The sequence below is a fragment of the Elephas maximus genome, chromosome 11 (genome assembly GCF_024166365.1).
Source record: "Elephas maximus indicus isolate mEleMax1 chromosome 11, mEleMax1 primary haplotype, whole genome shotgun sequence".
Lineage (NCBI taxonomy): Eukaryota > Metazoa > Chordata > Mammalia > Proboscidea > Elephantidae > Elephas > Elephas maximus.
Window position 1 is genome coordinate 82229374 of NC_064829.1, and position 22762 is coordinate 82252135.

General features: G+C 36.3%; 1 protein-coding gene across 1 annotated transcript in view; it reads left to right on the top strand.

The window, feature by feature from the left end:
* ZNF407 (zinc finger protein 407) overlaps positions 1-22762 on the top strand; it is a 475981-nt gene that overhangs the window by 194912 nt on the left and 258307 nt on the right. Inside the window, exon 4 of the mRNA XM_049901159.1 lies at positions 1408-1482. Coding sequence (XP_049757116.1) covers positions 1408-1482 — 75 coding nt within the window. The remainder of the gene's footprint in view (positions 1-1407; positions 1483-22762) is intronic.

Sequence of the window (22762 nt, forward strand, 5' to 3'; positions counted from 1 at the left end):
TTTCTATTTTCATGACAGATGGTCTGATCAGTTGTTTATAGTTGTAAAGAGTGTCGTCTCCAAAGTTGCTATTACCTAATATATATAAAAGAATGAATATTATTTTCCACGTGTATAGCTATACTGTTTTATTAATGAAGTTACAATCATTTAAAAAATACAAGTATTATTTCAGCTTCAAAACTAAGGTTCCCTAATATCATATGAAAATAACAAGAATAGACCAGAGATGAAAAGACACATTGGCATTTTTAGAAATTGTTTTTCTTTTGTCTTGTCTCTCTTCCGTTAGGCTACAGTGCTTTGCAGTTCTTAGTTGTCCATTTGTGCAAACATGTCCAGATGAATTCAGCTTTTAATGTTAAGAATCTTATAACATGCCAATTTGATTTGTAGCCCTTCATATCATAGAATGCTAATTAAAATCATATTTTCGCATATGTCATGCCTTTCATGTACATATGCAAATAGACTGTTGCCTTTCAGCTATTGGTAATTAACTTTATGAAGGACAGCTGTAATACATAATTAACAAAAATGTTTGCAAGCCCTTTTACACTGAAAGTTACAACAGTAAAATTTTTTTCCTTATGAAGAGAGCCATTTTAGCCTGATGCTTCTGAAGGATATCTAAATTATTTTAAATACTCACACGACATAATTAAATTGATGCTGTGCCGTGATCAGTGGGACTCAGTGTACTGGCTTCTGATTCCTACCATTTCATATTTATGTCAACAGAATTGAATTAACTAAACTGATTTGTGTGTAAAATAAGATAGGATGTCAGGTAATGCTTTTTGTTTGTTTTAGTTATTGATATCTTCTTGGCACCTAAGTACATTTTCTTTCTCTCCTGTAGACACAATAAACATTTATATCATTTAAAAAAAAAACCTTCCTTCAGATTATTACCATGTTTTTAAGGAAGCTTCATGAAAGCTATTCGTTTTCACTTTTATAGTCCCTTAAATATTTAATAAAATGACATTTTCTCAAACTCATTTAATGATTGAAGTGTGAGCTCAAGTAGGAGCAGAGCATGTTATGTTGAGACATTGCTTTATCTTTCTTCCCACATGACGGCGAAGACAATGACTAAGGAACTAAAGCCATTGTTTTGATCTTTTGGTCATTCTTAGTATACTCCAATAAGAAAACGAACCAGTCAGTTTAGAAGTAATTATTTCTTTGGTTTCAAGTTATTGCAGTACATTTATTCTGTGTGCAAGCTGTTTTGCTACTTCAGTTAATAGCAGGAAAAGTGTGGCTTACCAACGGTGCCATTTTAATGTGTATTTTTATGTTACATCCATACATACAAGCCCATTACTCTTCAGACTTTTTATACGTATTTTTAGCAGATTCAAGTTTTAGTTCTATAATTTTATTTTTTTTTTTTTTCAGGGTTGCTTTTGTAATGAAGAAGCACTTAAATACTCATCTACTAGGCAAACATGGAGTTGGCACCCCAAAAGAAAGGTAATTGTTACTTTTTTTTTTCCCATTCAATAAAAAACAATTACGTTTTTCTTTTCTTACAGGCTTTGTTTAATGAGACTACTTTTTCTAGAATTTTTATCAAGTCAGCTCATTATGATTTGCATATGTGATACTTTGCTGTTAAATATCATATTTTATGCTATCCTCCCACAAAAATTGAATGTCATATTTTAATTTCAAAAATTCTGATCTAAAAGTATTTGAAAGGAACTGGCACACTTTAAATTTGTAAATTTGTGACATAACTTAGAAATATTAGAAGTGTTAAATTCAAGAACCTTGACCTCTGGAAATGCATTAGAATGTGCTAAAATAAATATATAAAAAACTGAGCTTCGTCTGTTTTTTCTGTATTTTTATTTTGAAGTCTTAAAATAATTTTTTTTTTAATTCTTACTGTAGAATTAAACATTGCTGATATTTAAAAAAAATACATCTTGTGTCATCCCCAAAATAATACCACAGTTGCCATGTCATGAAAAATAACACTACAATTACTATGTCATCAACTGCCAGGTTTCCTTTTTTTCTTGCTACTGTATCATAATTAGCTTTATCACATTGACTTAATTATATTAGGTGAACTGAAATATAGTAATGTCATCTACCAGGTGAGTGTGGCTACTTCTGAGATTTTTAAGTCTTTAAAATGTTCAGTTCACTCAGAATCAGTGCCAGGTCCATCAACTCCTTTGAAGATGTGATAGATTTTCACCTTTTTCCAGGTCTTCCAAGATGGTAGTCAGAATTCCACAGACACTCCTGGAAACCTTAGTTTTTAAATAATTTAGAATATCAATGATGATGCAATTTGTTCTACTGCTTCGACGCCTGAGGCCTCATCACCTGTATTTGTAAATGTTTAATTGCCTTTTTTAAATTTAAAATACTCTTACCAATATTTTCTGCGTTTACAAGGAATTAAACTTGATTTTGTGACTGGAGGCATGACTTTTCCTTTAGTGTGGTTGTATGGACATTGACTACTGTGTCATACATTGGTGTCGCATATGCCTGGTGTTTACCTTCCGATATGCCTTATTTTTCTTTTTAACTTTATATTTAATTTCTAATTGCAGCCAAAATGTATGTGTTAAGCATGTCATGGATGCATTCTTCTTAAAATTTTAAAAATGACATTATATAAAGGATCATTTGGAACTTGTCGAAGTTAGCTTTCATAAGCCTTAAGAAAATGGAAATAAAACTTATTTTTAATTATTATGTTTAATATGCTTTCGTATGCATTATCTTATTTAATCATTCCATGACCTTATCAGAGGGCATTATTATTCAAATTTTATAGCTCTAAAGATTGAGATTCAGGAAGATGCAGCAATATGCTCAATTTCTCATAACTACTAAGTGTTAGAACTCTTTTTTTTCTGACTTGAATTCCGGTGCCCTTCCTGGTAGTAAGGATGTTACTGCCCAGTGAGAATTTATAGCATGTAGTTAGATATTTAGGGTTTTTTATTCACAAAATACATTTGAGTGAAAACAATCTAGATCAGACAAAGGACGAAAAGAAAACTGTTCCTGAGTATACCTCTAACTAGTATGCATTTTAAATTCAAATGTATCCTTTTGTTTTTTATTTGTGAATTTTAAAAATTAGACGTCTTTATTCGTATCGTTTCCTGTAGGTGTCCTTACCTTGAGAATAGTGGACCCCTCTGCCATATGTTGTGATAGGAGTTTGACAATCACAGGTGTACTGTTTGGGTTCTGTGTTTTCCTTTTCCTATACGTTTTTTTTTATACATTCTAGAAGCATTGTTTCTTTCTTCCACTCATTTCAGGCTCTATGGAGTCTAAAATCAGGCAGGACATTGGTTGAATGCCTTTCTTCCCTCTGAGATACGGTAAACTTTTCTCAGATACAATTCCCTTTCTTTGTTCTGAAATCATGATCTGAATCTCAGAATGCGAAGTTACATCCCATCTTCTGCATTATTACCCTATAAGTATTCAACTCTCTGAATTTCATCTCAACTAAAAATCCTTGATTTATTTTTTCCCTACTATAAATTCTTTGTTTCAGAATACTTCTTGTTTATGCTGTTTATATGGAGCCTTCTCTCATTGTATGGAAATACTGGGTCAGAATGCCAGGACTTCCCCAGCAATGTGATTTTCTAATAGAAGTCCATAGCTGGAGATGACTGACGCTTAAGCAGCATAACCCAGCACAGTAAATGTGGAAAGGCTCCTTTCTTCCGTTCCACCCTCACCTTCCTTGGAGAGGGAATTGATGCCTTTTAATGGTTTAGGAAGCCAAGAAACTCTTTATCAGCATATTGAACCATCACGTTGGGCATAACAGTTCTCTAAATTAAGTTAAATTTATTTTTTCTTACCTGTTTAAGACATTAATGCCTTGGCTATAATTTTGCAAGCTTGCTATATTTTAATTTCTCCAGGACAATATAATCAGTTTACTTTTTATGTTTTGAATTTGATTCTCCTCTCTTATGCACTGCATATTATAGCAAACAGTAATAGAAGTTAGCTAAATAGGCTGTGACAATTAAATTAATAATGCATTTTGTTTGTAAGTATTTAGGCTTTGTGGTTTGACTGATATACGCAAAAATGATAGTTTTTTTTAAATAAATTTATTTATGCTTGTACTTAAAGTTTGATGAACCAATAATTTTGTCAGCATGACTGTCATTAAACACAGAAAACTAAATAATTTCAAATATGTTTTTTGAGACTCTGTGGACACTTGAAGTGATCGATGGCTTGTTGCAAAAGTATAATTTTTGTCTCTAAATTTGCATTAACTTATTTTAAGATAGTATACTACTGTATTTCTGAAGCCTTACACACTTAAATACAAACAACTAAAAATAGCCACATTCAATTCATATTAGAAAATAATAAACTCCAGTTAATTTGCACGTTTATTCTAAAGTATTCCCTGTTTTAAATAAGTAATTCTCTTTATAATATACTAAGCCAATATATCTTTATGACTGTTTTAATTTACTGATAGTAATCTAGAAAACGAGCTTATCGACAATTATCACAACTGAAATGGCCTTAATAAGTATATCTTGTGTGAAAGCCAGATGCACGTTACAATGGAAATAGATGGCTTTCTTAGTTCAGCGCTTGGAAATCAGCCGGGCTTTGAATGACTGTGTAAATAGGAGAAGGGGAAAGAACTCTTCTTAGAATTTCTGATCTGATACATTGGTTTTGTGGTATCGGGGACACCATTAGGGAAGTATTCCCACCAGCAGCATTTGAGGAAGACCGATATGCTAACAAAACCACTTTTACCAATAAAGGCCTTTAAATGAGATGAGTGTGTCATAGTACCCAAGAGTTAAATAATATCTTAAACAAAGGAAATTTACCTGTTTTAAATCATTAATGAATATGCAGACCAAAATCTTAGTATTTTTTAAATCAAGGAATTTTCGGAGAAGTCTATTAATTAAGTTTATGCAGCTCAGCGCTCTGTTGTTAGCACCATGGCGTTGAGGCCACTGGCACAGGTTCAGGGCTGGTCGGTAGTATTCTTCAGGTCTGCAGCAAGGGCCGACTTGCTGAATGGGATTTTCCCCAAGACCCCTGCAGATTACTCACCCCGAGAATTTGATTAGGTTTCTCACCTTTCAGCAGACTTTTGGGATTTGGCATTAACTGTCTTTCTTTTAGCAATACCTTTGATCTTATTGATAAGAAAAATCTTTTCCCTTACATTTTTATATATACCAGATATTACCTAGTCTGATTATGGAATAGAAATACCAGCAGATCTGATACTTGGTTCATAGTGTCATTAACATATGGCAGGACATTGCATAATTCTTTTTGGATTCTATCTCTTCTCATTCTCTTTCTGTGTTTCCAAAGATTGTTTTATTTGTATTTTAAGATTGCATGCAATCATCACTGTTTCCTGCTTTTGGCATTTAGATGTAACGGTGCCCTTTTTCACAAAATATGAATATATTGTCCAACAGATCAACATTCCTAGGAAAGGTATATGTATGTGCACGTGTGTGATTAGCATCAAAGCTATGCGAAGGATTGACTGAGTTCATTATAGGCATACCTCTGAGATTCCAGAACCTTTGGTTCCAGACCATGGCAATAAATCAAGTATCACAATAAAGCAAGTCATACAAATTTTTTGGTTTCTCAGCGTGTAAAAAACTATGCTTACACTACAGTGTAGTCTGTTAATTGTGCAACAGCATTTTATCTAAAAAAATAATGTACATACCTTAATTGAAAAAATACTTTATTGCTAAAAAATGCTAATCATCATCTGAGCCTTCAGCGAGTTGTGATCTTTTCTGATGTCTTGCCTCAGTGTTCATAGCTGCTCACTGATCAGGGTGGTAGTTGCTGAAGGCTGAGGTGGCTTTGGCAGTTTCTTAAAATAAGACAACATTGAAGTTCGCTGCATCTATTGACTCTTCTTTTCACAGAATATTTCTCCGTAGCATGCGATGCCATTTGATAGCATTTTACCCATAGTAGAATTTCTTACAAAATTGGAGTCAATTCTCTCAAACCCTGCCACTACTTTATCAAATAAGTTTATGTAATATTCTGATTTTGTTGTCATTTCAACAGTATTCACAGCATCTTCACCAGGAGTAGATTCCATCTCAAAAAAACTACTTTCTTTGTTCACCCATAAGAAGCAACTCCTCATCTGATAATGCTTTATCATGAGACTGCAGCAATTAGTCAGATCCTCAGGCTCTACTTCTAATCTAGTTCTCTTGCTATTTCTACCACATCTGCAGTTACTTCTTCCACTGAGGTCTTGAACCCCTCAAAGTCATTCATGAGGGCTGGAATCAACTTTTTCCAAACTCCTGTTAATGTTGATATTTTGACCACCTGCCGTGAGTCAAGAATATTATCAGTAGCATCTAGAATGGTGAATCCTTCCCCGAAGGTTTTCAGTTTACTTTGCTCAGATCCATCAGAGGAATCCATATGCATGGCAGCAGTGAACCAACCAGCCAACCAACCCACTGCCCTGGAGTCAATTCTGACTCATAGTGACCCTAAAGGACAGAGTAGAACAGCCCCATAGGATTTCCAAGGCTGTAAATCTTTACAGAAGCAGACTGCCACATCTTTCTCCCACGGATCGGCTGGTGGGCTCAAACCATGACCTTTCTGTTGGCAGCCGAGTGCTTTAACCACTGTGCCACGAGGGCTCCTTATAGCAGCCATAGCTTTATGAAATATATTTCTTAAATAATAAGACTTCAAAGTTGAAATTAATCCTTCGTCCACGGGCTGCAGAGTAGATGTTGCGTTAGCAGGCATGAAAATAACATTAATCTTGCACATCTTCACCAGAGCTCTTGGTTGACTAGAAGCGTTGTCAATGAGCAGTAATATTTTCAAAGGAATCTTTTTTTCCTAGCAGTAGATCTCAACAGTGGGCTTAAAGTATTCAGTAAACCATGTTGTAAACAGATGTGCTGATACCAGGCTTTGTTGTTCCATTTATAGAGCACAGACAGAGTAGATTTAGCATAGGTTTTTTAAGGGCCCCAGGATTTTAGGAATGGTAAATTAGTGTTGGCTTCAACTTAAAAGTCACCAGCTGCATTGGCCCCTAACAACAGTCAGCCTGTCCTCTGAAGCTTTGAAGCCGGGCATTGACTTCTCCTCTGTAGCTATAAAAGTCCTAGTTAGCATCTTCTTCTAGTATAAGGCAGTTTCATCTACTTTGAAAATCTGTTGTTTAGTGTAGCCGCCGTCATCAGTTGTCTTAGCCAGGTCTTCTGGAGCTGCAGCTTCTCCGTCGGCATTTGCTGCTTCTCCTCGCACTTCTTTGTTATAGATGCAGCTTCTTTCCTTAAACCTGATGAAACAGCCTCCACTAGCTTCAAACTTTTTTTTTTTTTTTTGCAACTTCCTCACCTCTCTCAGCCTTAACGGAATTGAAGAGAATTAGAATTAAAGAAAGGTGACTCAACAGAATGCCAGAATTATCAAACAGTAAAATTTTGCTGAATATCATTCAAAAGCAGTTGTACCAGTACATTGACAGGGAACTGCCAGAAATTCAAGTTGGATTTAGAAGACGACATGGAACAAGGGATGACCTTGCTGATGTCAGATGGATCCTGGCTGAAAGCAGAGAATACCAGAAAGATGTTTACCTGTGTTTTATTGACTATGCAAAGGCTTTTGACTGTGTGGATCGTAACAAATGATGGATAACATTGCAAAGAATGGGAATTCCAGAACACTTAATTCTGCTCATGTGGAACCTGTACATAGACCAAGAGGCAGTTATTCAAACAGAACAGGGGGATACTGCATGGTTTAAAGTCAGGAAAGGTGTGTGTCAAGGCTGTATCCTTTTACCATACTTATTCAGTCTGCATGTTTAGCAAATGATTTAAGAAGCTGGACTGTATGAAGAAAAATATGGCATCAGGATTGGAAGAAGACTCATTAACAACCTGCAATGTACAGATGATGGATGCAACCTTGCTTGCTGAAAGCGAAGAGAATTGGAAGCACTTACTGATGAAGAGCAAAGACTACAGCTTTCAGGATGCATTACACCTGAACATAAAGAAAACAAAAATCCTCACAACTGGATCAATAAGCAGCATCATGATAAATGCAGAAAATATTGAAGATGTTAAGAATTTCATTTTACTTGGAGTCGCAGTCAATGCCCATGGAAGTAGCAGTCAAGAAATCAAACGACATGTTGCATTGTCAGATCTGCTGCAGAATACCTCTTTAAAGTGTTAAAAAGCAAAGATGTCACTTTGAGAGCTAAGATGTGTCTGACCCAACCCATGGTATTTTCAGTCACCTCATATGCATGCGAAAGCTGGACAGTGAATAAGTAATGCTGAAGAAGAATTGATGCCTTTGAATTATGGTGTTGGCAAAGAATATTGAATATACCATGGAGTGCCAGAAGAATGAACAAATCTGTCTTGGAAGAAGTACAGCTAGAATGATCCCTAGAAGCAAGAATGATAAGACTTCATCTCACATATTTTGGACATGCTATCAGGAGAGACCTGTCTCTGGAGAAAAACATCGTGCTTGGTAAAGGAGAAGGTTCACGTAAAAGAGGAAGACCTTCAATGAGATGGAGTGCCACAGTAGTTGCAACAATGGGCTCACACATAACAACGATTGTGAGGATGGCACAGGACTGGGTAGTGTTTCGTTCTGTTGAACCTAGGATATTTATGAGTCAGAACTGACTCTGTGGAACATAACAATAACAGCAACAGGGACTTGGACTGGATTAGGCTTTGGCTAAGGGAATCTTGTGGCCGGTTTGATTTTCTATCCAAACTACTAAAACCTTCTCCGTATCCGCAGTAAGACTTTTGTGGTTTCTTATCATTCATGTGTGCACTAGAGTAACACTTGATTTCCTTCAAGAACTTTTCCTTTGCATTCTCAACTTGGCTTACTGTTCAGTGCAAGAGGCATAGCTTTCAGACTATCTTGGCTTTCGACATGCCATCCTTACTTAGCGTAATCATTTCTAGTTTTGAGTTAACGTTAGAGACCTGCTATTCTTCCTTTCACTTGAACAGTTAGAGGCCATTGTAGGGTTATTAATTGGCCTAATTTCAATAATGTTGTGTGTCGGGGAATAGGGAGGCTGGAGGAGAGGGAGAGAGACGGGAACGTCCTGTCAGTGGAGCAGTAAGAATGCACACAACATTTATCAGTCAAGTTTGCCTTCTTATATCGGTGCAGTTCCTGATGCCCCAAAACAATTACAATATTAACATCAAAGATCACTGCTCACAGATACTATAACAGATATAATAATAATGAAAAAGTTTGAAATATTATGAGAATTTCCAAAATGTGACATCGGGACACATAGTTAGCATATGCTTTGGAAAAATATCACTGTTGGACTTGCTTGATGCAGGGTTGACACAAACCTTAAATTTGTAAGGAACGCAATAACTGCGAAGTACAATAAAGTGAAGCATAATAAAATGAGGTATGTCTGTAGTAACTTAGGTTATGTCTATATGAGAGAAGTCATACATTTTATAAAAAGGTATTAAAATGGTTCTAATCAGAATAGATTCTATTCATAGTGTGTGATTTAACTTTTGTTGAGTGGTGCAAATGGATTGCACTTTACCGCTAAGGTAAGGGTTGGCAGTTTTATCTCATCCAGCTGCATCATGGAAGAAAGGACTGGCGGTCTGCTTTTGTAAAGGTTACAGCCAAGCAAACCCTATGGAGCAATTCTACCCTGTAACACAGGGGCTTGTCATTCCGAATCAACTCAACAGTAATGGGTTTGTTTTTTGTTTGTTTTACCTGTTGCCATCGTGCCGATATAGACTCACGGTGACCCTATATGACAGAGTAGAGCTGTCTTGTAGGGTTTCCTAGGAGCTGCTGGTGGATTTGAACTGCCGACTTTTTGGTTAGCAGTCGAGCTCTTAATCACTACTCCATCAAGGCTGCTTGTTTGTTTTATGGCCACTTTATTGTCCACCTAAAATAAATCACTTGCCTTCGGCTAAGTTGTTAAGAATGTATGTATAGTTTTCCTCAGTTTATACTCCATAGTGAATTTCTGTGCACTAAATGCCACTTTCTATTCTATCTACCATTTTATAATGTTTTGAAATGAGTAGTTTATTCTTATGGATGCGCTGTGAAGGTTTTCCTACATTGTATGTCCCTCATGTGACCTCTGTGGAGTGTACTTTCTAAAACTTTTTTAGTCACTTCCTGTTTCTTAGCCAACTTACTTTTTTAGTTGGACCAATTTAGGAAGAATAAAATGTTTATGGTCTCCACCCTTTTCCCTCTTTTAAAAATATTCCAAAGGAAATAACTTTGTTGAGTCACTGTGGAGGAATGCCATGTCAATTCTTCCATCTTGGATTGCTTATTTTAATAAGTGAGTGGTTGTTATATTTTAATGACTTAATCTTGCTTTTGCGTGAGCCTGGGTACTCCTTCTTTTCCATCTATGCACAGATCAATATAAATGTTATGCTGTGGGCAGATGACATGGTTTTACTTTGGAAATTTGGATTTAATAGCTGGATAGCCCTGCTAGCTAATTGCTTCTACATGGAAAGGATAGACAGGATTCATACCAGTTCACTGGATCCCAAAGTTGTTAGTTCTAGAATATTTCTTTCCACATTTTACTAGACTAAACAGATACTTTATTTAGTGAGATAGGTAGATAAGCATGCATCTGGAAATTATGTTGGTAATGTAGGTATTCTATGGTTGCTTACTCATAGCGACCCTATAGGACAGAGCAGAACTACCCTATAGGGTTTCCAAGGAAGCAGCTGGTGGATTTGAACTGCCAGTCTTTTGGTTAGCAGCCAGTAGGGTTGCTATAAGTCAGAATTGACTCAACAGCAATGGGTTTGGCTTTTTTGGTTTATAGCTGCTTACTGAGGTGGGTATTTTCAAACTCTTGCTTTAAAATTTTTCCAGAAAAGTTACAACCACACCAGTGGCATAGAATGTTGGGGCTTCAGCTCTTTGTTTGTTGAAGTCTCCAGCTTGCTGGGGTGTTGTTTGGACATGGTTACCTGTAATCCTCCCGGCTTCTCCCAAGGAGGAGGGGTAGAGCCTCTCTCAGGCTCCTGTCTTCGTAGGGTCCTCAGCTCTCACACAGCAATGTCAGCCCTTCCCCAACTTTCAAATGAGTATTCAGATGCTGCATAGAATATCTGGGTTTTTTGTGTTTGTCAGGTAATTAACTTTGAAGTCATTGAAGCTTAATCATTACCCAGAAATTTGGTCGAGGAAAAACATTATGGTCTCTTTCCTGAATGGACATATTCCATCTTTCATTTCTTAAAGTATCTTCAGTTTTATCCTTCAAATAGTCTCATTCCTAGAGGGGTGCTTTCCTTCACTGCATTGTTTTTGTGTTCTTCCTCCGTAAAATTGACTTTACTGATTTTGTACTTAGTTAATACAATAATCGCTTACATTTAAGAATGTTATAAGAAAAAGCCTTTTGAAACTCTTACCTTTATTGTTAAGATATTATTTAGGATGTCTACATGAAATTATGCTACATTATTTTTATAAGATTTTAGAGGAGTGTTTCTTTCTGGTCTTTATTCCAGAGAAAGTTGTGCCTCTCTGGAACACGTTGTGATTTTGGTTTATGGTACTAGCAAATCACATATATAATTGAGTTTTCCTCTTCATGCTTACTGTCGGGAAGCTTAGGGCCAAGTCTGGGATCTGTCTCTAGCAAGCAAGGTGAACTTTACTGTATGCATGTTGTTTCCTGCTGTTATTTCTAGTTTCATCTTTTTTTCCCTTATGGGAAAAGTCGCATTTTATGTGAGTGATATATTTTACTAACCTCCAATAAATCAAAGCTCATGTAATTCAAGGATAACCTTGCAATAAGAATTACTGTAAACCAGGGTGAATGTTTTTCTGGGGGTGGGGCACATATGTCTTTAGCCATTTGCCTTTGAGTATCTTGAAACCTTTTTACAAGACTTTTTTTTTTCTTTTGCCCTCTTCATGAAAATTTTATGCACGAATGTGTACTGCTTCAGTTGTGCCTTCTAGTTCTCAAGATTATGTGTTATTTTGCAGGGTATTTGTTCCTAAAGTTTGCTGAACAGCCATAGTTAGAAGTGCTCCAGCACAGAAGGGACTATTTCTTACTTTTATCCCCAACACTTGTTCCCTAGCTCTTTGTGCATCACCATTTATTGAGAAAACACCATGCCTGCTACTTCAAACGGAATTCTCGTGTTAGTGGTAGAGGGATTTTAAGTGTTAGTAGTACCTGTCACACACAAAAAAAAAAAAGGGAAAAAAATTTACATACCTTTTTAAAGATTTATTCTTTAATTTCAAGTCAGGAAATTTTATTGAGCATTCATCTCCATGTATTTTATTCCTGGGCATTTAAATCAATATGAATATTATATGGTTCTTGTTCTTGAGAAAATATTATTATACAGTTATCATAACATATGAAAATAAAAAGCTTTACATGATGCAAAAGAAAGTTTTAGGAGAGGGAGCAATTGATCTTGCTTAAGAGTACTATGAAGGATGGTAATAAAGGTGCTGTATTCATCCATTTATTCTTTTAATATCAATTTAGTACAATGTTCCAGACACTTAGATGGCATGTAGGGTTTCAAGAAGACCAAGTCTTTGTTCCCATGGACCTCGGATTTGTGAGCTCGTGGGGGGAGGAGAAGGATAGACAGACAATACCCACATAAAAGAGCAAGAGAATATTAATTAGCTATGAGGTTTTGATGAAATTGAGATAGAATGCCATTCTAGGTAGTGTGAGGGAAGCATGCTACTTTAGGACGGGTGGTCAGTGAGACCTTTGTGAAGGGTTGCATTCTTTCCCAGCAAAGGGCACATCCCAAAGCCCTTTGTGAGGTGTGCCAGAGAGCGTGCACAGACCTGCCCCAGTGTGACTTGGGCATAGGGCTGTAGCGAGTGTGGTGTAGGGTGAAGAGCTAAGATTACGGAGATGTGTGTGTTGTTTTGGAAACGATAATAGATGAGGGTGTTTCTTTTAGGGGAATTGTGGGAATAATTGGAGTAGGGCTGAAAAGAACCTTGAATGCTATCCGCCCGACTGTTTACTGTATGCATAAGAGGGAGCCAGCAGCATTAGACTCTGTTGGAGTGGCAACTCAGACTATATGGAGCTGAGACGCCAGAGAGAGATCATCGGCCAATAGATAATTGTGCCTGTTTGGAATGAGTCAGAATGGACTCGATGGCAATGGAATTTTTTATTTCCTAGACAAGAAAGCAAAACAAAACAAAAAAACCCAAACCTGTTGCTGTTGAGTCGATTCCAACTCATAGCAACCCAACAGGACAGCAGAACTGCCCCGTAGGATTTCCAAGGCTGTAATCTTTATAGAAGCACATCTTTCTCCTGCGGAGTGGCTGATGGGTTCAAATTGCTGACCTTTTGGTTAGCAGCCATGTGTTTCAGCCACTGTGCCACCATGGCACCCATTCCCTAGAGTACATGGACAATATTCCATCTCTCCTGGGGTTCAGTCCAAATCAAATATTTATTTCAAGTACTCATCTGAGGCCCCTAACTTCTGTAAGCCTTTTCGTGATTATTCCATCTCAAATTGATCTTTTTTTTTTAAAAAATCGAAGTCCTATTGAACATTGGAGAATAGAGGGTAAATATATATATTTTTTATATTAGACATTCTTCTATCCCACAACTTCCATCTCCTCAAAGAAGAAAAGCAAAGGACTGTAAGAGTGCTGCGTGTGTTGAAATCATCCCGTACTAGCTCAGTGAGATTAGACTGGAGATGTATGGTTTAGTTATCTGATAATCTTTCCTAAAATGAAATCTATTTTATTCGTTTGCCTCCTCTTTCATTCTTATATGGAGATAATATAAAATTGAATTTTGCAGAGGTGTTGAACTACACGTTTTCTAGTATGAGTATTCCAATTGCATTTGCATGTAATACACATTGTTGTTTGATGTGACAAATTAATTTTTCAGGAATTTTTTGCTGCCACTTAGTAATTCACTCAAATCTTGGCTATAAGAATACACGCTGCTTTTAATTTTTTAAGTCAACAAATAAGTGATCCAAAGCAATAGATAAAAATATGTTAAATATTCAGAATGTAGGTGTTTTCCCCTGGTATCTTAGGGTATTTTTGGACATTCTGTTCTTCTGTTTTACTTTAATTACTTTTAGAATACTGAGGCTTATACATCTGGATTCTTTGACTAAAATATGCCTTAAGCTCTTATCTTTAATTCCCAGTCAGTGCCAGAATTAAAAAGAACAAAGGCCTATATGTTCACTGTAGCCTTCAATTATGCTTAATTACCAACTTTTATACAGTTTCATTATACAGTACTGACTTTTTGTGAGAGGTTCTTTATATTCATGACGTCTTGGTAGTTGCTTATAAAAGTCCAAGATTATAATTTTTCCTGAGGAATTTTTAGGGAAGTTATATCCTTTCTGAAGTAATTTTTGTAAAGTAGCGTCAAAGCAATTTGTTCATCCATTTTTACAGATGAGAAACAAGGTATTTATATTGCATTTTGCTACAGATCTATGATAGGAAAAATCAAGCACTTTCATAGGTTATTATCTATGATAGTTCCACCCCTCCCCTATTTTTTGACCCTAGGACCACTCACCTAGTGAGAGGCAACAAAAAAAAATTGTTCTTCACTAACAAGGTTATTTTCTCACAATAGAAAATCAGCAGATATACGTAATCCTTATAGTTATTCTGATGACCTACAAAATGTCTGTCTTTCATTTCACCCAGTTCTTTATTCCCTTTCAAAATAGTCATGGTGCTGGTTGTTGTGCCAGGGTTCGCATTTGCCAGGAAAAGGCCACACACGTTCTGTCGATACATGGGAAACACCTTCCTCACATAGAGAAGAGACAGAATGAGATCAGCTTCACTAGTGGGCACCAGTCTCCCATAGCCTGTAGGCTCATCCCACGTATCAGTGCAGGGCAGATGTTCTGTACCCCCGCTCTTGTGCTGTAGTAAGAGAGACCTCATTTTCTCCCTGTGGGAGTAGATACAGAAGTGGGGTTGACCAAGTGCTATATGGTGCTCACACATGTGCAAGAGGCAGAAAAGTTACTGTGTGCCTAGAGCCCAAAACAGGGGGAAGGCTTCTCTGAGAGGAGAAGGAACTGTGAGAGAGAGATGACCCGGTTCTAGCCTCCTTATCAGAACATGTTCTGGGCCCAAGGCCTTTCCTTGGGCAGCCTAGATAGGAGGCATAGAGGCAGACCATTCCGTCACTACTGTTTTTTTTTTTTTTTTAATTTATTGTGGTAAAATATATGTAACATAAAATTTGCTACTCTGACCATCTTAAGTGTAAATTTCAGTGCTACGACAGCATTGGGTTTACTGTAATTATATCCAAAATGTCGTAGAACTAACACCATCTATTTCCAAAACATTTTTTTATCACTCCAAACAGAAACTCTGTACCCATTAAGCAATAATTTCCTGTTCTTCCTTCCCGCAGCCCCCTGGTAACTTCTAATCTGTTTTCCATCTCTATGAATATGCCTATTCTAGACATTTCATATAAGTGGGATCATTGAATATTTGTCATTCTATACTTCTTTGTACATTCTGTGCCCAATAACTTGTTTATAGTTATTTTTAATATATTTGTTTTTAAATTACATATGACATAAAAAAAAGTGGTGTTATAAACCTAAAATACAATAATATCAGCTTTTATATTTTCTCATGTAGCTACCTTTGTTAGATATCTTTATTTCTTCATATTGCTTTAAATTACTGGCTGATGTTCTTTCATTTCAACCTGAAGGACTCTTTGACACTTGTAGGACTATCTGGGTGGTAATGAATTCTCTCATTTTTTGTTTATCTGAGAATGTATTGATTTCTCTCTTACTTTTTTTAAAAATATGAATATTTTTTCTTAAAAATACACAGTAAAACATACACCCATTCAACAATTTCTACATGTACAATTCATTGATGTAGGTTACATTCTTCATATTGTATCATCATTCTTGTTATGTTGTATATCACCACCATTACAAGATAGATTCATTGTCTCCTAGACTTCTCATTTATGCTTTAGAGTTACTGTTGTCAGTTTGATCTCATATAGATCATTCTTTAAAAGAGGGCTATGTTCAAGGTAAACGTTCTTCACTAATTGAGTTAAAGTGGTGCTTGGTCTAATGGTGACTTCAGGGGATAGTTTTGTACACAGTTTAAAGTTTATCTCAGGGCATTAGATTTGGGTATTCTTCAGTCTCAGTGGGTCCAGTGAGTATGGCTTCCAAAAGAATTTGGAATTGTTTCAGGTTTCTTCCCCTTTTGATCAGGATCCATGTATCATGACCCTTATCAGAGCATTCAGTAAAGGTAGCCAGACACCATTATGGCAAAGGAGGCAGTAGTTCCTGGAAGCTGTTGGACCTGTAGCCTGGTTCTTTTTTCAGTACTTGGGTCTCCTTATTACTCTTCTGCTCCAGAACAGAGACTAATTGTTGTATCTTTGATGGCTGCTCACAGGCTTTTTAAGACCCCAGACACTACTCACTGAACTAGGAGGTAAAACAGAAAACTCTAAAAATATCATCAGGCCAATTCACTGGACTGTCCCAGGAAACCATGTCCCTAGACCATGGAACAAATAAAACTAATCCTATGACGTATTTGGTTGTACCTGTGTAGTATCATCAGCTGCGCCTTTTTGTGGTTGTTACTGCTGTTGTAAAGTTATATATAACACAGCAATTGCCAATTTGCCCTTTTTCTGGTGTACATCTTAGCAATACCGGTTACATTCTTCAAGTTGTGTAACCATTACCCTTAATTGATGACAATTTCCCCATCACTGTAGACAGAAACTATTTCCCAGAGAATGGTGTCCCCTCTTCCTTCCTCCCATCCCTGGTAACTAATATGCATTGGTCTCTATATATTTACCGGTTCTTGTCATTTCATGTAAGTGAGGTCATACAATATTTGTCCTTTTGTGATTGACTTATTTGACTCAGCATTAATAATGTCTTTGAGGTTCATCCATACTGTAGCATGTATTAGGACTTCATTTCTCTTTATGGCTGGGTAGTATTTCATTGTATGTATGTACCACATTTTGCTTATCCATTCATCCATTGATGAGCACTTAAGTTGTTTCCACCTTTTTGCTATTGTGAATAATGCTGCAGTGAACATAGGTGTGCTTATGTCTGTTCATATTGTTACTTTTAGATCCCTAGGGTATATACCTAGGTGGGTAATTGCTGGGTCATATAGTAGATCTGGAAACCCTGGTCTCGTAGTGGTTAAGTGCTACGGCTGCTAACCAAAGGGTTGGCAGTTCAAATCTGCCAGGCGTTCCTTGGAAACTTTATGGGGGCAGTTCTACTCTGTCCTATAGGGTTGCTATGAGTCGGAATTGACAGCACTGGATTTGGTTTTGTTTTTGGTATAGTAGATCCGTTTTTAATTTTTTGAGGAATTACCACAATGTTTCCCACAATGGTTATATCATTTTACATCCCCATCAACAATAGATAAGTGTTCCAGTCTTGCCACATCTCACCAATGTTTTTTATTTTCTTTTTCTTTTTCCTTTTTTTAATTGCACTTTAGGTGAAAGTTTACAGAGTAAATTAGTTTCTCATTAAACAATTAATACACATATTGTTTTATAACATTGGTTGCCAACCCCACGCTGTGTCAACACTCTCCCCTTTTCAACCTCAGGTTCCCCATTTCCATTCATCCAGCTTTCTGTTTTCTATCTTTATGATCATTGCCATTTTAGTCGGGGTGAGGTGGTATCTCATTGCAGTTTGGATATGCATGTCTCTAATGGCTAATGATGATGCGCATCTTTTCATGTGCTTATTGGGTATCTTCATTTTTTAAATGCCTGTTCAAGTCCTTTCCTAACCTTTTTATTGGGTTATTTGTCTTTTTGTTGTGAGTTGTTGAAATTTTGTATGTATTTTGGATATTTGGCTTTTATCGGATAAATAGTTCCTGAAGATTTTCTCCCAGTCTTTAGGTTGTCCTTTTACTGTTTTGATAAACGTAAGCATTTAATTTTCACAAAGTCTCTGTTATCTATTTTGTCTTTTGTTGCTAGTGTATTTGTCATTATATTTGATGCTGTCACTAAAAAAAAATATATGCGTCCTGCAGAATTTCTCCCTTACTTTTGAAGGGCATTTTTGCCTGCTAGAGAATTCTTGGATAGCACTTTTTTTCTTTCAACTCTTTGAACATATCATCCCATTGCCTTCTGGCCTCCATGGTTTCTGAGGAGGCATTATCTGTTAATCTTATTGAGCATCTCATGTACATGATGTGTTGTTTCTTACCTGCTGCTTTCTATATTCTTTTTAACTGTCAATGATTAGATTATAATATGTCTTGGTGTATATCTCTTTGAGTTTATTCTATTTGGAGTTCTTTGTGATTCTTGGATATGTAGATTTGTATCTTTTGTCATGTTTGGGAAGTTTGGGGCCATTTTTCCTTCAAATGTTGTTTCTGCCCCTTTCTCTTTTTCTGGGACTTGCATAGCACGTACAATGGCCTGCTTGCTTGTGTCCCACACGTTCCTTAGGCTCTGTCAACTTTTCTTTATTCTGTTTTGTTTGTGTTCTTAAGACTGGGTAATTTCAGTTGCCTTATCTTCAAGTTTGCTGACTACTTCCTCTACCTGCTCAAATCTGCTATTGAACCCCTGTATTTAATTTTTCATTTCAGTTATTGTACTTTTTAGCTCCAGAATTTGTTTGGTTACTTTTTGTAATTTCTGTTTCTCTATTTATATTGTCATTTTTTAAATACATCATTTTCGCGGTTTCCTTTAGTTCTTTGTCTGTGCTTGCCTTTAGCTCTTTGAACATATTTAAGATGGTTGTTTTAAAGTTATTGCCTAGGAAATCTAATGTATGGCCTTCTTCAAGAATGGCTTCTGTTGGCTTATTTTGTTCCTTTGAATGTGCCATCCTTTCTTATTTCTTTGGAAGCCTTGAGATTTTTTGCTGCTATTGAAAACTGTGGTTACTATGGAATTGAGGGTTTTTCCTTCCTTCTTTCATTCCTTCCTTGTTTTAATCATTGAAAGCTGTAGTAATACATTGGTTTAATGACTTTTATGAATGATTTTTAAAAGACTGTTCCTTGTCATATTTGGTCACTGAAGTCTATTTCTTTACCTTGTATTTATGTAGTGTTTTGATAGAGATTTCCTTGAGTACCAGGAGCTAAAACAAAACAGAAGAAAACAAAACATATAAACAAAACAATGACAACAAAAAACCTTTTCCAGTCTTTGCAGATTGAATCTGTGCTGGGGCACTCCTTCAATACTTAGCCAGGCTTATGTTGAGCCTAGAGACCAGCTGAGGTGAAATCTTAGGGTTTTTTCAGGTCAGTTCTGAGCATGATTCTTTCCCTGGGTAATTTGTGACTATCTGATTTATCTTTGTATACACAGGTTCTCTTGATTACCCCAGCTTTCCAAATAAACTCTCTTCGTGGCTTTTCCTTTCGGGCCTTACATGATCTGTTATATGTCTCAGTCATACTCTTTTGCCCTGGGTGGCTATGGGTTAATCGTTTGCCTTACAGTGTTTTTGAGCAATGCCTGCCACTTTTTTGCGTTGATTGAGTTTTGAGATAGGCAAAACAGATATGAGTGCCTTCCATCAGTCCTTCAGGTAGCCCCCAGGTGTAGTGATTTCTCAGTAAGGTATGCTTAGCTCCCTCTGGAACCAGAGTCCAGGATCCCACACTGGGAATGTGGGCTACAGTCTTCATTACTGCTGAACTTAGGATGAGGTGGGCACTGGCAAGTAAAACAGTTACAAAGCTGTCCTGCCATTTTTCTTGATTCAGTATTCTACATGGTTTCTCTAAACCTTTGCCTATTTTCCAGAGTTCTGACAAAGATGGTTCTGACATTTTCTGCTTTCTTTTTGATGTTTCTTTGGAAGCTTGGAGCTTGCAACTGCCTACTCTGCCATCCTGCTGACTATGATGCTGGCCGGTACTTACTAAGAAGTTAGCACCTCTTAAGTTTGATTCATATGAAATCGAGATTTAACAGATTAAGAACAGTTGAATATTGGTAATTTCATGAGTAACCTAATTCTGTTGAGAAATGTTTCTAGTATATGATGTTAATATAAAAGTCTGCTTTGCAAGGAACCAGCCGTTTCCATTGAGTCCTAATTTAATCGAGTTCCTTACTTTTTTATGGATAATGATTTCCTAGACATAGCATCTGGTAGTAAGTGTAATTTAGAGGAAACTGGTCAAGGTGAAACGGAAAAGATATTTCAGTATACTGTTTTGTGTTTTAGCTCACTGTCACACTGAAAGCTATAGTTCTGTGTCTTCCAGACTGGAATCAGTGTGCATTTCCTTTTCGTGGCCCAGGTTATTCTCCGTTTACTTGGTAAAGCCTTCCTAAATCTGCATTTTAAATAAGCACTTCTTGCTACTTAGAAGGTTGATGTCCTACTAAGCACACTCTATTTTGGTTTTCTTTTCAAATAAGTGTGTGCCCTGTCCCCATACTAGATAATTTTTTCAGGGCATGGTCTTTGACTTGCTGTCCTTATCTCTTAAGGAGTGATTGACTCTCAGTATATATTTATTGTTGTAGGATATTAAAATTTTTAATTTACATTTTTCTGTTCCAGGTAGACTTTTTTTTAGCTGGTTTAATTTATGATTTATAGTCACATTATGAAAAAGGCATTGCAGGCTAGTGTAACATCTGTGTAACTTCGTATGTGCTGCCACTTTTAATGAAGTCAGCCCCGGTGCTCTGTTCTCTGAGTGACCATGTGCTTTCTCTTCTGTGACGCTGAGGACAGACCTTGTTCTCCTTAGCTCACAGGGTTGTGGTGAGGCTGACATGAATTTATAGTTAGAGGAGCACTTTGAATAAATACTAAACGAAAGTATTTTTAAAATTATAAAATGATATACCTATCTAAAGATAGTATAATTTTTTTTTTTCTTTTATGTTAGGACTTTTTGCTTGCTAAGGACTAAATAATATCTTTTCCCCTGTTTTGTCATGCTTATGGTAAAGGATTATTGGAAATGGGAGATTCAGCTGGACATGCACATGACTCAAATTTTCTTTGAAGTTAATTAAATTAACAGTTTCCTTTTATATTCTCATTGTGCATTTTAGTGTTCAGGATGCTTTTTTTCCCATATTATAATTATATAATATAGATATGTCATATATTTTTAGGAACTAAAATGTGGTAGACTTATTACTGGAATTCAGATCTTTTAAAAAGTTTTTGTGGGAGAGGAAAACATTTAACTAAAGGAATTATCCCCGGGGCTTATTATTTTTGTTATTAAAAACTTAGTACTAGAAATATTAATAGTGTGTCAACATAATTATCAAGCCAGAATTACAGAATGTTAGAAATTTATGGTATGAAAATATTGTTATTTATTTTCAAACTAATTTAATTTTTATTTTCATAGTACTAACTCTTTCCCTTTTTGATTAAACAGGAAAACAAAACGAAAACAGAAAGCCTTACATAGAGTATCACTGTTTAAACCCAATCAAAGTGGAACAGCTTTGGTTGAGGCTGGAAGGGAGCCCCAAGGACCAGGCCCTTTTATTTCAGCTTCTATAGCATCATGAAAGTCAGGGGGCTCTTCATCAGATTAAAAAATATATCTTTATACGTCAAGCTCTTTTATTTTTACGGGAAGCCATTGACTTTTGCAGATTTAGCATTCATAATATTGTCCATGCCTGAGTGATGACACATACTTTAGAGGAATTCAGGTGTGACTTGGACATGTTCAGAGGCTCCTGTGTCAGAGCTCTTAACTTTGTTAGTGAGTGAACCCAACATTCAAATCTCAGTACCACTTTATTTATTGTTCTCTGTGTAATATCTCTGAAGAAGTGATTAAAAACAAAATAGTGTCCTCAAAAGAAACCCAGCTGCTGAAATAATGAGAAAATGAAAAAAAAAAAAAAATTCTAAGAATATAATCATTCTTAGCGAGAATTACAAGGTTGAGCTAAATTAAAATTGGGAATGTAATATCCTAGAGCTAGGAGGTAAATTCACAGGCGTTCATTATTGAATGAATAAATAAAATACTGAAGGGCCACAAATGGGTCATGATAACCAAAGATTATTTTTAACCCAATTTTGTGCAGAGGTCTAGGTAGTAAGGTGAAAATCTCCCATGTTTAAATGATCCACCATATGCTCAATGTGTAAAAAAAAAAGAAAAGGTGATTTTTGAACATTTAGTCCTCTGACAAGTGCAAAATCTCCTTTCAGTGAGGGAGAAAACTTGGAGTGTTGAAAAGGTGGCTCTTTTATTTGGTCCTTTTATGAGTGGAAAACATCTGACTTTCAACAAAAATGTTATTCATTAGAAAATCATTAGTCTTTGTTATAAAAATTTGTCTGGCATGGCTGTTTAACTGGTGAAGCCACTGGTGTGGCTTTACAATAAGAGTGTCATATGAAAAACAGAAGAAATACTTTTCTTTACACAGTGCAAAGTGACCAGTGGAGGTTCTTGTAGGAGAGAGGAAAGGGTGAACACACGTTTATCTCAGGTGGAGCAGACTTTATTGGAAGAAAATGCCTTTACAAGTGGATGTACCTGAGGAATAAAAGCTAACATGGGATTAAAGGCAACACATGGCTAACTCCACTTCACC